Here is a 15,777-nt window from a genome sequence, read left to right on the forward strand (position 1 = left end):
GTCTCAGTCTTGGCTGAGAGGGAGCAGAGCCAGGACAGCTGACCTGAAGTGGCCAAGGGGCTATTTTGTACCGTGGAATGTCATGATCAATGTATAACCTGGGGGGGGAGAGGAAGGGAAGTTGGCTGGGGGCTGCTGGTTACTGCCTGTGGATGGGCTGGGCATCGGTCAGCAGGGAGTGAGCACTGGTACTGGGCATCACTGGCTTCTCTTGGTTCTAGTCCTCTTTCTCTCTTCTTTTAATCACTATTGCTATTGTTACATTTTACTTTGTTTCAGCTGATAACCTGTTCTTACCTCAACCCACAAGTCTTACTTTCTGACTCCCTGTCCCACCGGGGCGGAGGCAGTGAGCAAGCAGCTGCGCGGCACTGGTGCCGGCTGGGTTAAACCACAACAGTTATAGGCCTGCATTCAGTCATAGGTCTGACAAAGGGCTGAATGCTCATAAATAAATTGATTATGAAAGTAAACAGTGACATCAATTCTTCTGAGAAATTACATGAAATAATGGGAATATCATAGTTTACTTGATGCAGAAATACCTCAGAAGTGTGTTTGAAGGTACTCCCAAATGTTCAAACACTGGGACTAATAATTTCCTTTCCCAAGGGTTGATAACCATCAAAATACTATTGTAGTAAAGATGACTGATTACTGCTAGGACTATATTTGATTATGAGATGCCATCATCCGTTGGAAATTCCAAACTTTGTGGGGTTTTCTATATTTAATTTTAATGTTACAGTTATTTTTTATATTTGGAAATAAAAAATTAAACTGTGACTCAATTTGTGACAAAAATTAAATTGAACTCATTCTTTATCTAGCATGTTCTACATACTTTGTCTATAAAGCCCTAAAACTAAATATTGTGATGTATTTGCCTATAAATAATTCACAATGCAATCACATATTTCCAAGAACATATTTATTTGCGATGATCTATTTTGTTTTAAATAATTATGAATTCCATCTACCTTTCCTTCTCTACAACATACTTGTGTTGACCATAGTTAAAATTTAAAATTAAAAGTGAATAACAACATAAGAAGTAGGGGTACAGACGTGTCCATGTAAGGTATCGTGGGATCCATCTGAGCTTTACTGTCAGGTTGCAGTTTTAACTTGCTCATGAACCATCCTGGCCATTTGCAAGGGGAGGGCTGAGGCACTGCTTTGTCCAAGTAGTGGGTCCAGGCACACGTGTGGGCACTGCTCCCGTGGACAGAGCCCTGCTCTGCTTCTCCAGGGCTGGATGCTCTGCAGTACACAAGGACTTGCCTTTAAAAGTGACCTAGCCAGAGCTTATCAGAGCTTCTTCCGTCATTTTTGCTCTGCCAATCAGCATTCCCCAGTGCATTAGTCATATTAAGTATAAATAATGTAATATTGATGCAAGAATTAGTGTAACTCTGAACAAAGGAATGAATAAAAATATCTATAAGGTGAGTAGGCTTGGTTACTGCTTTTCAGACAGACTTTTCTCCCTAACCATGAAAACAAAGCCTTGAGAGTCCCAAACCAGTGTCCTGGAGTATCTTTCTGAAATAAGAAAAACTGTGCCAAGACCAAACAGCTGCTTCAATATGCAGGATGCTGGTACTGTGATTTAGGTAGAGACCTCTCCAAAATGTTGAGGTTTTCTGTACCAGCTTCATTAGTGGCATGCTTAATGCTAACCTTTCAGGAAGTATATTGGTATAAAATCTGTGATTATGTCATCTCTGTTAGATTTCTGAGGGTCACTGTTAACTCTGCAAAAGTAGGACGTCCTTCAGGTTTCTGAAAAGAAAAGCAGAGGATAAACTTGTGTTAGCAGATTGGTTGATTACAGTACCAGACTTCAGAAATTGGATATAAGTACATATGAGATAACACTTAAAAAAAACTCAGGTTTGTAATTTTAGAGAAAAAGAAAAATCTGTTATTCATGACACCAGCAGCATGAGCACAGACACTTGTAAAAAGATTCCTGAAATTTCTTTATACTTATTGCAATTCTGGATCAGAATTCCTATGGAATTTCTCCCTGCAGTAGGTCTATGGAAAGCCCTACCAGTCAGGAAAACATGGTACTCAGGAATGCTTCCTGCGTTTTTGAAAAAGGATCTTCACTGCTGTATGATTTGAAGTGCTGCAGCTCAGTATGGAGCAAACTCCTGTCCGGTGGCAGACAGGAAAGAGAACTTCTTCCCCATGACCTCTCGGCTGGCTGGCACCCCAATGGATGTTTGCAGTAAGCTGGCAAGCTGGATGCAATTTAGATTTCCATCTCTTAAGCTTTTTCTTTTTACTCAGGATTTAAAAATTTTATTCAGACTAGTAAGGTGGGAGATAAAGGAGAAAATGGTAGCAACAAGATTCCCCAGCTACTCACTGTGTATGCCCACAATTTTACATAAAAAAATTGCACACAAAGCTCTTCTGAAAGGACTTTTAACCTAAAATAAAGATTAATTTCTTCTAGAGACTAGAGAAGGAGGGCCCTTAAGGGATTAATCAGATAGAGAAGTTGAGGAAATCAGTGTTTTGTTACCAATATAGGAAATAATAGGTGATGGACAAATGGTGAAAGAACATGAAGTACTAAATCAGCTTGGACAGGGTGAAAGAGGGGCAGCCTTAGGAGCTGCCCTGATGTACAGAAATACTGATATACACTTGAAAAAGGGGTTTCAAAATCTACATTTAGTGGGCATATTCACTTGGTGTATGAATGTGTTATCATTCAGAGCAGATCTAGAGAAACCAATACAAAGGCACAAAAAAGGTATCACATTGTACCCAGCAGAGAAACAGGACAGCAGTGGCATATTCCAACCCGGAGATGCTCTAGACCTATTGTACTGATAATGTGCTCTGTATTTCTCAGCTGCAACAGTCAAAAGAAGCAGAGGCTTGTAAACTTTGGTGTGATTTGTGAAAAACAGTTAGAAATGCTGAGAATGCCACAGATGTGAAACAAGGATTTAATGCCTTGATCTTTTAAGATTGCTCTTATATCCATGTTTAAAATTAAGAACAAAGTAATACCTCAGGAAAAAAAACCAAGGGGAACAAACCTCATGCCAGCAGCTGTACATGACTTTGTACACAGGATGTGATGCCAAATGTGGTCGATAAAGTCGGTTACCCTGAGAAATCTCACGGACAACTTCAGCATTTGACTTGGTTTCAAAAGGCATTTTGCCTTCTGTGAAAACTTCCCACATCAGTACACCTGGAAGTGAACCAAAATAGGTTTAGGACAAAACAAAAGATGCCAAACCCACAAGCTTTCAACAAAATTAGGAGAATAAAAAACATTCCTGATTCTTCTATGTGTTGAAAAATGAATGAAAATACAGGCAGCCTGAGCTGAATGAAGGATACAACCCAAACAATTTTCAACTAATATAATTCTGCTCTCTTTTAAGTCAGCTAAGGTGATGGTCCATGAAATTCAGATGAATATGTTTGGCTAATGAGGACTCATCAGAAATGCACATTTCAGTCAAAATCTACTTTTTAGGTGCAGAACCTTCCGAATGAAAAATCCATTTGTCCAACATAAGCAAACTTTGAAAAATGGGAAGGGCTGAAGTTTCAGATAGGTAGCATGGGTAAAAATTTACACTTTCCTAAATCACATCAGTAGTTTTAGGGAAGTGTGGTTGCCCTTTCACCTAATCAACTCACCAAATGACCAGACATCTGATTTGCTGCTATATTTTTTGAAATGAAAGACTTCAGGAGATGACCATTTGACTGGAAACTTGGCACCTGAAGAGCTGATATATTCATCATCAATGACATATCTAAAGAATAAGAGGAAACCACATATATTTGAATGAGTGACATTTGCACAAATGGTTTAGAATTCCAGAAAAATAGTATCAATTTGGAAACAAAAGTATATCTATTATATCTATATACTATTTTAGTATAAAATGCACAGACACAAAAAACCCCATAGCAATGCACTTAAAGACATTTTTGTCTAAATGAATGATTTGGATTATTCATCAGAATAATGTCAGAATAAAACATTTTGATACAAGCATAAGAGTGACAGGATGGTAATTATTCTCATCTTTTGGGTGTATATTAATAAGACACATCACTTCACCATGGGCAGGGAAATCAGCAGCAATAAATAATTAGCCTTTTTTTAAAAGGATCCACCTTTTCCACCATTTGTTCTACCCAAATAAGGCTCTTGCTGTCCATCTTCACAGATGCCATATCAGGGACATTGTTACCAAAGCAACACACAAAGAAATGTTCATCACATTCAAGGCAGCAGTTCTTGTAGGTGCACTAAAGTAATTGTTTTTCCCCAAGCCTATAGGAGCTGACCTCCCTGATAAAATGAAATTATTTGCCTAATGCAGGCATTTATAGGGCAACATTTTAAATGACTGCTAGGCTGATCCCAACATCCTTATTAACCCTGGGCACATTTTCCAAGTATTAATGTTCCTGAGCAGATCACAGACATGCAGTACACATTTATTCTCAGGGAAAGAATAAAGGTAATTTTTTTAAAGCACCCTTTAAAGGAGGTCACATTGAAGTTAATAATCTTTTTGCCTCCCTTTCTCATTTTGGTGCAGGCACAGAAACATGGGAGGCTATTGAATAAGGAACATATGAAATAGCAGTACAAAATAGCCTGTAGTAGCTGTTGTGTGAGCTCTGAATAATTAGGTTGTGCTCCCATCACATCTCCACATCCTTCCCAGGATAGTGAGTCCTAGAGCCAGACCACTGATCTCCACTTTGTGGTCACAGTGAGCCTTGCAGGTCCATTATTCTTAGGCTGGAGCCTGACAGCCACCTTGGTCTTACTGTATTTTCTCATTCATCTGGATAAGTCCAGAGCACTCATACTGACCTTTCCCTTTTGGGGAGCAGAACAACCATGGTACAGGATAGCCCTTTGAAAAACAAGTCCGTAGCTATAAACTGCTAGGGTGTTGTAAGCCTGAGGTTAGAGATAGGAGGCAAAACTGAAGGAGCATGGCTGTGCTGACCTAACGACTCACAGCCACAAGTGTCGCCACAACCTTCTGCTCAGAGCCACTGACACTCAGAGCCACTGACTGTCTTTCAAGCTCATCTGCCTCCTAATGCTAACCCACAGAAAAACCAGCCATTAAAACACAAAAGTGGAAGGTTTTGTGCTGGGCTTGCAAGAGGAAAGAAGAAAGAAGACATCCCCTTTGGGCAGCATTCAGTCATTTGGCCAGCTCAGCTGTGTCCTCTGAGGAAAGTCTGTGAGGCTAGAGCTGTTTCTCAGGCTGGTGCTTGTCAGAGTTAAGAGTGCTCTCTTTCCTCACTTTGGCTGGTTCTATCACTAAACAGAAAAACCACTTCCCTTCTAGAGCAGCATGTGTCACACTTCCTACCCACATGGTCCTCCCTGCATCCTGCCTCACCTACTCAGCTACCGCTGCCTCCAGAGGTCAGCACCAGCTCCAGTTCTGTCCCTAGCGACTTTCTGACCTCCATCCTGCTCAGCAAAGCTGGGGAACTTCTTTCTTCAGGCTTCTGGCTGCCCTGTGCATTCTGGGCATTTCTCTGTCCACAAACAACTCTGAAGTTTACCTGGCACTTTGTTTACCTATCTTGCACTAACCAAGAGCAAGAGGAGGACACGACATCCAGATCATGGTACAGTGGTTAAACAACATTACAATTTTCATCAGGATTCAAAAATTACCCACAGTGGGATTCCCCAAACCAGTGAAGCAAGCAGTGAGGTTAACTAAAGATCATGCTGCAGCTGTCTGAGAATAGGTGCTCACAAAACCTTTGTCAGTGGCCTCGTACCTTGCCATGCCAAAGTCAGATACTTTAACCACGTGGTCCTCATTGACTAAACAGTTTCTTGCAGCCTGGGGAAAATGAGAGAAACATATCTGAAATCTGTGCTAAAGAATTTTAAGAGAAATACAGCAGCTGATTATATTTGCTCTAGATCATGCTGTTTATATCTGAAAGGTGATTAGTATATGGGTCAAAAATATTAGTGAATTTTTGAGTCAGTGAACATATTTTACTATTGTGTAGTTACGCATACATAGCACCTAGCAACTTATATGCTTGTAGTATGACTTGCAATATGTTTACATATTTTTAACAGTGAAAGACTTTTAGGTTGCAGAGTCTAATGATCCAACCAGATATTTTCCTGAACATCAACACTAGGGACAATTAGTGTAAATTTTTAAATTTGTTTTGTGATGTTTTCATTACAGAAAACAGGAACTTCCTGGTGATTTTCAATATTTTACATTTCTTCATGCAACTAGGTAGGAGAGGAGGAAGATTTCCTCTCTACATCCAAATGTGAGCATTGAAAAGTATCAAGGAATAAAGAAACAGACTCCTTTCCTCTAATTCCCTGCCTGTGGGCAGAAAAGCCACTCATATATCCCAGCATTAATGAATGGCTGTAGAGAGCCAAAAAAATATAGACAGAAAAATATTTCAATTTTTTAAAATTCTCATTGTTGCTGACCTTTTGTAATGCTGTGATTTTCGTTGTGTTCTAATCATTTTCACATTAAGATGTCATAATACCAGATAGTTCCATGTCAATGTCCTAATTTTCTCTGAGCTCTCAAGGGGTTTTTCCAAAGGAAAAGCTTCTCTCAAGCAGTTTTTTGAGCTGTCCATGGGCAAAACAACAGCTGAAAGGTTTGGGTTTGCCCTGTTAGATCCTGCAGGGCTGAAGTCTTACAGGATGCATAGTGCCCCATAAAATGCAACAGCACATTCTCTACTGCAAATATTTGAAAAGAACCTCAGAAAACCTATTGTACTTACCAAATCACGGTGAATAAAACTGTTTCTTTCCAGATATTCCATCCCTTCACAAACGTCCTGGCACATGCTCAGGAGAACGTCTCTGCCGAGTTTCCCCCGCCTCTGCCGCAGGTAACTGAGCAGGCAACCATTTTCCATGAATTCAGTCACAACGTAGAGCGGTTTGTGATGTGTGCACACTCCATACAGCTGGACCAGCTTTGGGTGGGAGAGTTTCCTGTTTAAAATCACATTTTAGACAGGCTAATATTTGTTCTTGGCAGGTAACTAAACCTTTGATTCTCGTGATGGCTTTGAAAAAATTTTTCACTACTTCATGAAGAGTTTCCTATTCAGCTGTCCTCAGAGTTCTCCCAGCACTTAGCACTTTTCTCTCTACAACTTTCTACAAAAAGTTCACTCTGTGAACTCATAATTCTTCATCAGTTATACAAATCCAGTGAATGCAAAGCTTGATTTGGTTGATGCAAAATGGGAAGGTCTAGTTACACTTGGTTTGCAGGCAGGGGCTTTGACCCTGCAAGGGTTCATCTCTTCTGGCCTTTGCCAAGACCTCATGTGGATACTTCCCTAATTTGCAAAATTTGCAGATATGGTAATCCAGTTTCTCAAAAGCTTTAGTTGGGTAGAAGCTGTGGCAGTGCTCCTAGAGACACTGAGTTAAGGATTAAAGAATAGTTGTAGGAGCACATTTACATTTTACCAGAACTTTTGTTCCCCATTGAGCTCCACAGTACAAAGCAAGGCACACTCTAAAGAAAGAGTCTGGGCATAGGAAGCATCTGCATCAGCTTGGTTCAGTCCTTTACATCAGCCTTTCTGTCCCACACAACCACCATTCCCATCAAACTGCTTTGTCTGTTTGAAATGGAATTAGGTTATACTTATTTCTTGGTAAACAGACAGAACAGCCTTTGTACTTACATCATCAGTTTGGCCTCCTCTATGAAATCATCTTCAGACATTGCGCCTTCATTGATTGTTTTGATGGCAACCTTGATAGTCTCTTTCCATTTACCAAGATAAACAACTCCAAACTGCCCACGCCCAAGTTCTTTCAGTAACAGCAGTTCAGATGGGTTTAATCCCCACTCCTCTGCAAAAGCAACCCAAAATGTCAGGAGAGTCAGCCATGCTCCAGGAGCCACGCCTTGCTGATGGCAGTTCATGAGCACTGCAAAGCATCATGCTTGTTCATCAGCTATAGCAAGAATTTTAAATATCTGAAATTTTTTACTGGCTCATATATATTTAAATACAAATACTATTTTGCAGCTTAAAGAATGCGATTAGTAATTTTGCTTAATGTAGGAATGTCTGAGGCTTGAAGATAAGGCAAGTGTTTAGCTTTGATTACATATGAGAACTTTTTTGGCACTATGATATGTGATATTTTTAGCTCCAAACCAGTTCCAGATGGATTGTATATCTACAGAAATAATCACTGGCTACCTTTATTGTAATAACTACAATATCTCAACCCTCCAGAAATATTAAGCCATGAGATTCATGGGAACATGAAAGATACTCAGTTTTGGAGGTTCCTATTGTCCAATAGATGGCATGAGGTTCCCAATCTATATACACAAAACTGGCATTTCTTGCCTGTTTGTTTTAATACCACATAAGATTCCATTCTTATTTCTAAAACTTGCAGAACTGACAAAGAAAATCTTCTCCATAAACAATATGAATTTCAGGTTTCAATTTTGGTTTCCTAAGCATTTACAAAAATCAAATAGCCTTTCAAAAGCTATTAAACGTCTATTTGAGACTTAGGTTTGCTTAGAAAAGTCAAAATATATCTGAATGCACTGGTGGTTGTAACAGAAGCACAACAGTCACAGAAGCAGCTGAGTCAGGTGTCTCATTTGGTACTGACACCTTACACTGTTTATGTGTTTAGTATTATCAAAGAATTTCACTGATAAAACTTAATTATTAAGCTGGGTGAATATGAGCTACATTATTGCCTAGGTAGATAGCAAATTCTCCTTGAAAAGAAGATAAAAAATTTACCGTAACTCAATCTTGCGGTTTCTGGTGAGGTGCATCCATCTGATCCCACTGGATGTCGGAGACGCGTGATAAGACCTGTCAGGGACAAAGCCACATTATTCTGCTGACCAATTACTTAATTTAAAAATATGCTATATCATACTTCTTCTCAAAGAAAACTATTTGGAATCTGATGTAAGTGTCTTATTTCTTGAAGTCATTTTTGCCTAGTTTGCTCAGATAAAATTACTACAGTGAGGAGAAATGGAGAAAGACTATTTAACAGGGCCCTGACTATGGAAGTATTTCTATTTTCATAAAGCCAACACTAATAATCTTGGTTTTTTGTACCATGATAGTGAGCTTAAATGGACTCTAAAATAGTGTATCACTGACCTGAGTAGGGTCTCATGACTTCTCGGGTTTGAAATATGTTTGTGTCTCATTTATTTTCTTTGCATTCATAAGCCAAGAGTACTAGTGAATACATCCCTCACTAAGGACTCCCTGAGTTCATTGATTTTTCCCACTACTACTTTTAGGCCCAATTCTGCTACAAGTGTTTCCTACAATTCTCCTCCCTCCAGCAAAAGGCTCTGTCCATTCCCATATCCTCCTCTCTAGTGCAAGGGATCTCTGTGTCGTTTTCCCATCTTCCCTCATTCAGAGTAAAACCATTTTATATTGTATTAAAATGATGGGCAGAACCAAGGTGAAGGATATTTTTCATGCTAAAAATTATAAAAATCTGCCATCAGCCAACAGTTAGAGGTGTCTAACCCTGGTAAGCAGAAAGTCAGTGTTAGAGAGTCCTTGTGAACACAAGAACTAATTCTGCCCTTGATTGTTTGTGGTATGGGTTGGGTTTTTTTCAAAATCAGTACAACGCTGCCTGCTGATGCACAGCATAGCTCCTGCTTTTATTAGATTGCATGTATGCTGGTCCTTGTCATAGACAAAGAAAGAATTATGATCAAATTACACCCAAGTCCCATTCAGTCAAATGCGAACCAAGAGAATACAGAGCAGCCTTTTATTTTTGCTAAACTCATTTAATACATGTAGGCAAGTTTGGTAGTTTCACTTCCCTCATGGTATATGCACATGACAGCTATGACTTTGGCAGCAAGAAACAAGGCATATTTGAATTCATTAGCATTAAAAACACTTGTGTCAGATTTTATAAGGAAGCTATTAGAAAAAGATGTAAAACCATTACCAGCTCACATGCATTACCTGCAGCGTTGTGTTGATGATACTCGATGAGTTCAGGAACAGATGAGAAGACATAGTTTTCTGCTACATAATATTGTCCTGAGTGATTTTGTTTAATTTGATAATGTAGAATATTTCCATTATGACTTCTGAAATCAACAAAGCATTAGAACTTTCAGTAAAAATAATTTATACTATAAATCTGCTTAAATTTCACTATGAAAACGTAGACAAATCTGAAAACTTGGGACACAGTTCTCAGCTTAGAATGGCTGTGTCTAGCTGGGACACTGTTTCAAGAGAAAAAAAAAAGACTTTTGTTGCCCAAATATTTTTTACCCCTGTATCCATGCATTCATAAGAATAGCCACAGTGCTTAAGAATTTTTCCTCCTCATTTAACATTTATTTGAATACAACCTCTTGAAATTAAAATGTTACAAATTACCTGCATTTTCTCCCAAAAAACTTAAACACATATTCATGTATAGCATGAGATTAAATTTTCAGTTCTACTTCTTCAAAGGGTCTTCACTGGAGCTTTTATTTGATATCTTTGTTTTTCTGTATTTCTTTGCATTATCTGTCTTTTTTGCTTTCTGTGTATTTTGCTGTCTGCTTATCCCTGCTTCTGTGACACTCAAAATTAAGCAGTTAAGTTTGCATTTCAGGCTGGTGGTTGCTGAAGGTTAGTACTCTAAATTGTGGACACAGCAAGCAGAGCTCAGAATACAGAGACATTATACAGTCTGCATTACTGAGTCATTGTCAGAAACACTACCCGAGCCTTACAGAAATTGGGAGTCTGTCCCCAGCACAGGGATGGTGGGGAGGGCTGGCCCCAGGTTTCCAAGGAGGGAATGGAGGGAGGGAGGGAGGAAGAGGGTGGAGGTAACAGCAATGCCTTAGCTGCTCTCACCTCTGGCTTCCTGTAAGAGGGAGAGAAGGAAAGCAGACACAGTTGATACAGGGGGATGTGGGAGGGCTGAAGAAAAGGGTATGAGACAGTTTGAAATAGGTTAAGTCAGTTCTGTAGGTGATTGCTCCTGATGCAGGAAAGTGTGAGTCCTGTGGCTGTTGTCCAGCAAAAGCAAGATTGAACAGTAGGATTGAGGTGATTTGGGAGACAAACAGGTGAAGTTTGAGCACAGCAGACTCTGGGATGGATTTACAGTGCACAGAGCCTGTGGAGAAAGGAAACAGTTTGGTGCAGTGGCCAAAGGCTGTGGCACGGTTTCCACAGATCATTTGAGACTTTCAATGAGTGCAGGTAATCCTGTCTTGCCAGGACATTTGCACACTGACTCCCAGATCCACCGCCCACCTTGATCTTTTCTGCACAGGGTGATTAACTCTGCATGAACAGCATCCCAGTGGTTCTCTGCTCCTGTGCACTGCATGTCCAACCTAGCCAGTTATTCTGAGGAGTCTGGAGGAAGCTTTTCCATCACCACTTGATTCAAACTCCAACCATTCAGAGGAACTCACCCCTTAGCCCGCGAATACATGGACAGCGTAAGAAGACCCTGCCGGCTTGAATCCCTGACAACAAAGGCACCTTCTTTGGGCTGAAAAGAAATCCAAGTAGAGTTATTTTATGCTTTTGAGCTTCAGTAATGCTCCCTTGAGACAGGACTTGCAGCTGATTACCAAATTCTGTAGAATACCTATGACTATTTGGGAGGAAGATCAAGAAGTGGAGACTAGGAATGGATAGCCAGGTACATGGCAGAGCAAAACAAACCAAGAGAAAATAACAGGTGCCGGGAAACTTTTTAGAGATAAGTAATTTAGCTGAATCCTACTCTTTGGTGTGAGGAGTGTGAGGTAGTGAAAATGTTTCAACTTATTAAAAAATCAAATTGTACAAATTGCTAGGAAAAAAATCCAGTTAAAACAATTTTTTCTGAGATGTTCTTCCTTGGTCTTTCTTGCCCTGGGCCTGAGCAAAGACCCAATGAGTTTGACTGAGGTAGGCACCTTGGTAACTGACAGGGGGTAGAGTGCAATGTGGATGGTTTGCTCTGTATTTAAGGAAGATGCAGTGGTTTGTTAAATTCTGCTAAACTTAGAGCTAATTAGCTTACTACATGGATTTCAGTTTTTAATGTCTAATGTAACAGACAAGCACAGTAAGGCACATAATTTGATTTATCTGGCATGGAAAATCTACATAGAATTTGCTGGGGCTACAACTTAAAGCTTTGTGAAGTCTGGATAGTCTGCACTTTGCACTTACACCAGAAAGTCTTTTCCTTTTAAGGTAGAAATCTTAAAATGTACTTTTCTCTCGCAGAATACCAAACAGATTTTGATTTGACTGTGATAATGCTCTTGATGCCTCTACTGATAGGTATTTTTTCAGTACTGTTAGCTCTATGTGTAAGCTGAATTACCTTCTGGTGCAAAAGAAGTTCTGCCTGGCTTCTGTTCATGTTTCTGCAGTACCACCTGCAACAAGGACATAACCTATCCTTAATTTCAGCCAGTAAAAATGAATGTTTGCTTTGTTTCACAGTTTAGTACTTGCATTATTCCAAGTCAAAAACATGTTTAGAACTATCATTGTATATGAACATGTCTTAATTTGGAATTGTTTTATTAGACCTTCTTTTAGAACTTTTTGGCCCCAATTTACTGTGACTAAATATTAGCTCAAAAAAAAAAAAAAAGAAGAAAAAAAAGAAAAAGAAACCCCAGGGAAAAAAATAAAGTTATGCCAAACCATGATGAAATTTACAGTCCTGGATGATGTGTCAAGCCTTTCTTCTCTACAAGTTTTCAGAATTTTAATCTTCTCTCCAGTAATTTAAATTTATAGTACTTGGAATTAGCTACATGATCACAATAGGCAAAGATCAGAATACAGAAGCATTATGCATTGGGTCTACAGAAACAGGAAAAACCTAGATTCTGACACTATGATTCATTTACATGAATGTAAATTCATTTAAAGAGTAATGTTTTGTATATAAAAAAAAGAAAGCTTTTGATAAACATGTTCATGTCTAATAAAAGTTTGAAGGCTCAAACATTAAAATGTATTTCTGCAATCCATTCTTAGAAATAAAAGCCCAATTATAATTTTCAAAGTTACTTACTTGTATGTTTCTAAATTGCTTTTCTTCTCTGTAACATAGTTGCTGGGAATTAGACCTTCATTCCTGAAACAACATATTGGGGATAATATTATAGTATGGTGTAAAAGATAAGTAGGATTAAGATATACATCATCCTTTTGTTGAATTACAAAGATTGCTTATCCTGCGGGCTATGTTGCTGGATGCTGAACTCCAGCATTAGAACTGAATAAAAATTTTCATCCCAGTCCTTTCATCCCAGGCACAACCTTTTTGTCCCATGACTGTGGATGGCTACTCAGATGAAAAAGGTAGATGGTATAGGCCGAGATTTAGGAAAAAAAAAATATTTTTCTTCTCAACCAGAAGCCACCATCTTTATTTCTGGCCTATACAAGCCTCCTATATGAAGAAATACAAAGCGTGTGCTTGCTTGTATGTTCAAAATAGTTCTCAGTATACTTTTGGTTATAATATAACATACAACTATTCCCAATATCAGAGTACAGGATATACTGATGATAATGCAAAGGAGAAAGAGGAATAACACAAAACAAACATAAGTGTGAAAAGCATTCTAATAGAAGTTATCTAGCTCTCTAAAATAACCAGGTATTTTGGGGAAGAGGTTATGTTTCAGGTATGTCTTCATAATCTCTATGGTATCATAAAGTTTTACACGTACACACTCCATTGTAGAGCACTTGAAATATGGAAAGCTGGATTTGCACATGGCTCAGAGCCCAGTGATTCACATGGTCTTCAAACACCCTTATGTTGCTCAGGAACTTACTGAGTGTAGGGCTTAACTCTGAATTCCCAATTTCTGAGGTACCAAGCCCAGTTGAAAGTCTGCCCAGTCATTCTGTGTGCCTCATATACAGTTGAACACTTTCAAGCCCTTTCTTAAATAGCCCCATAAGTCTCATTCTATCTGCCCACTTTTTGCACAGGTTGCTTTAGGCTTTTTTCTTTCTGTGTAGGGAGATTGAAATAGATGCCCTCTCTCTTACCCATGTTGGTCTCTTGCCTTCCACCAGAGGGGATCATACTGTTCCAGGATAATGTATTCTTCTGATTTCTTGAGAGGTAAATCTAAAGGCCCTCTAGCAAAGAAGTCATAGAGTGCAATAACTCTGGGTTTGTCCGTGTCGTCTTCAAAGGCCTCAGGAGGCAGAGGAGGTAATGGCTTGTCCTTAAATTGCAATTGTCTCTTGTGCTGCTGAAAAATCAAAGTATTTTTCATAACTAGTCTTTTCTCTCTAATATAGATTGCTTAGTTACTGATACTCTGTAATATTTTTGCAACAAAGAACTTCATATGCTTAAGAGCTAGTTACTCCCCTGCTTATTCTGAGCCACTGTGTGTCAATTCTCTCTTTTCACTTGCCAAAATATTACTTACCCCACACTTCCAAATAGATTCATAGGAAACGTCTGGTTGTGAGGCAGAGTACTGGGTCACCAGGACAGTGTCAGGCTCCAGGTTCACTTTTGTTCTCATTTCTCTGATTTTGAAAAACATGAAGAATTGGTGTGAATGCTTACCTGTAAGCATCCACATAAAAATATCCATGGCCATCCATGACTTCCTTCATTAGGCATATGCAGACTACAGTGTCTTTAAACTTCCTCATATTTGCTCTTCTACTGCAAATAGGGATTTTTAAGAAGTCCTTTATGTGTAGATATTTAATTACTGAAAAGTTTAAACATTTCACATACCTTTCTTGCACTGAGCAGCAGCAGCAGCAGAAAACAGACTGGATGGTGTGATCTGTGAACAAGAACATTTTCCATATTTGCAGTATTCCTGTTTGTTTGCTCACAAAACTTACAGAATTAAGGACTATCCTGTGTGCTTACACCCACTGTTAGCTCTGTCTTGCTGTGAGATATCTAGCAAATCATTACAGCTGAATTTGCAGCCACCAAACCCAGCAGACCTTTCCTACCACAGTCTCCCTTACAATGTTTTGGCAATTATGAGGCTATATGTATGAGCTAAATCAGCTCACTAAATCAGCAAAAATAAATAATAAAAAAGATACATTATCAGCCAAATTCATACTGATTTGACTGATTACACCACCCTGCACAAGCTCTACCTAGTGCAATGAGGGGGATGAGAATCTTGTCAGGGACAGGAGATGGAGAACTGTCCCCTTCAGCACTGACATAATTTTTAGATTATTCAGGCCAAATACAAAACCAGACTTGCATGACAAGCTTTTCTTTATTTTGAGGTTTATTAAAGGAGCCACACTATATTAACTTCTTTAAACTAATACTGATTTTCCTGTTTCAGTTGCAGCCATTAATACAGTAAATGCACTAGCCTAGGTTTGAAGTGCAGAGAGAATATGTGCTTTACACTTGCACATCAAGGGGCTGATAATCTTTCTTTATAAAATTGTTTCTAAAATCCAAAATACATTGGATACATCATCACAGACATGAAAAATTTAGAGAGAAACCAATCCAATCAATCTCATATGCAGCAGAGAGGATATGATATTAAATATGTTGGAAGGCATTAAGATTAGAATGAGGTAAATAAATGGTTGACACTTGGTCCACTCCTGCACAGGCTGAGACATACCTTCCCCAGTTTGTGTTCCCAGAGCAGACTGAGCTAAGCTGCAGCAGTTACAGTCCTGTACTCTTTC

General features: G+C 39.0%; 1 protein-coding gene across 2 annotated transcripts; it reads right to left on the minus strand.

Moving 5' to 3' along the window:
• Window positions 1-1,654: 1,654 nt before the first annotated feature.
• LOC102040016 (tyrosine-protein kinase TXK) lies at window positions 1,655-14,901 on the minus strand. Of its 2 annotated transcripts, none has more exons than XM_005415643.3 (14): window positions 14,834-14,901; window positions 14,514-14,616; window positions 14,122-14,327; window positions 13,130-13,192; window positions 12,425-12,479; window positions 11,517-11,596; window positions 10,051-10,178; window positions 8,836-8,910; window positions 7,741-7,912; window positions 6,817-7,033; window positions 5,818-5,882; window positions 3,682-3,800; window positions 3,066-3,223; window positions 1,655-1,785 (listed from the first exon to the last, which is right to left on the minus strand). In XM_005415643.3, exons 1-14 carry the CDS (start codon window positions 14,899-14,901, stop codon window positions 1,717-1,719), a joined length of 1,578 nt encoding a protein of 525 aa, XP_005415700.1. In that variant the 3' UTR covers window positions 1,655-1,716. The 2 variants fall into 2 exon arrangements, with proteins under 2 accessions (XP_005415700.1, XP_030921889.1); XM_031066029.1 differs by having other exon boundaries at window positions 14,122-14,330.
• Window positions 14,902-15,777: the final 876 nt, after the last annotated feature.

Source organism: Geospiza fortis, unplaced genomic scaffold (genome assembly GCF_000277835.1).
Source record: "Geospiza fortis unplaced genomic scaffold, GeoFor_1.0 scaffold40, whole genome shotgun sequence".
Classification (NCBI taxonomy): domain Eukaryota; kingdom Metazoa; phylum Chordata; class Aves; order Passeriformes; family Thraupidae; genus Geospiza; species Geospiza fortis.

Excerpts from the sequence above, each read along its gene's own strand:
- LOC102040016 (XM_031066029.1), bottom strand. The coding sequence starts at position 14,901 with ATGTTCTTGTTCACAGATCACACCATCCAGTCTGTTTTCTGCTGCTGC. Across the intron at positions 5,883-6,816 it reads GTTTTATTCACCGTGATTTG|GCTGCAAGAAACTGTTTAGT; the intron begins GTAAGTACAATA and ends CATTTTCCCCAG. Across the intron at positions 3,224-3,681 it reads ATCAGATGTCTGGTCATTTG|GTGTACTGATGTGGGAAGTT; the intron begins GTGAGTTGATTA and ends GTTCACTTCCAG.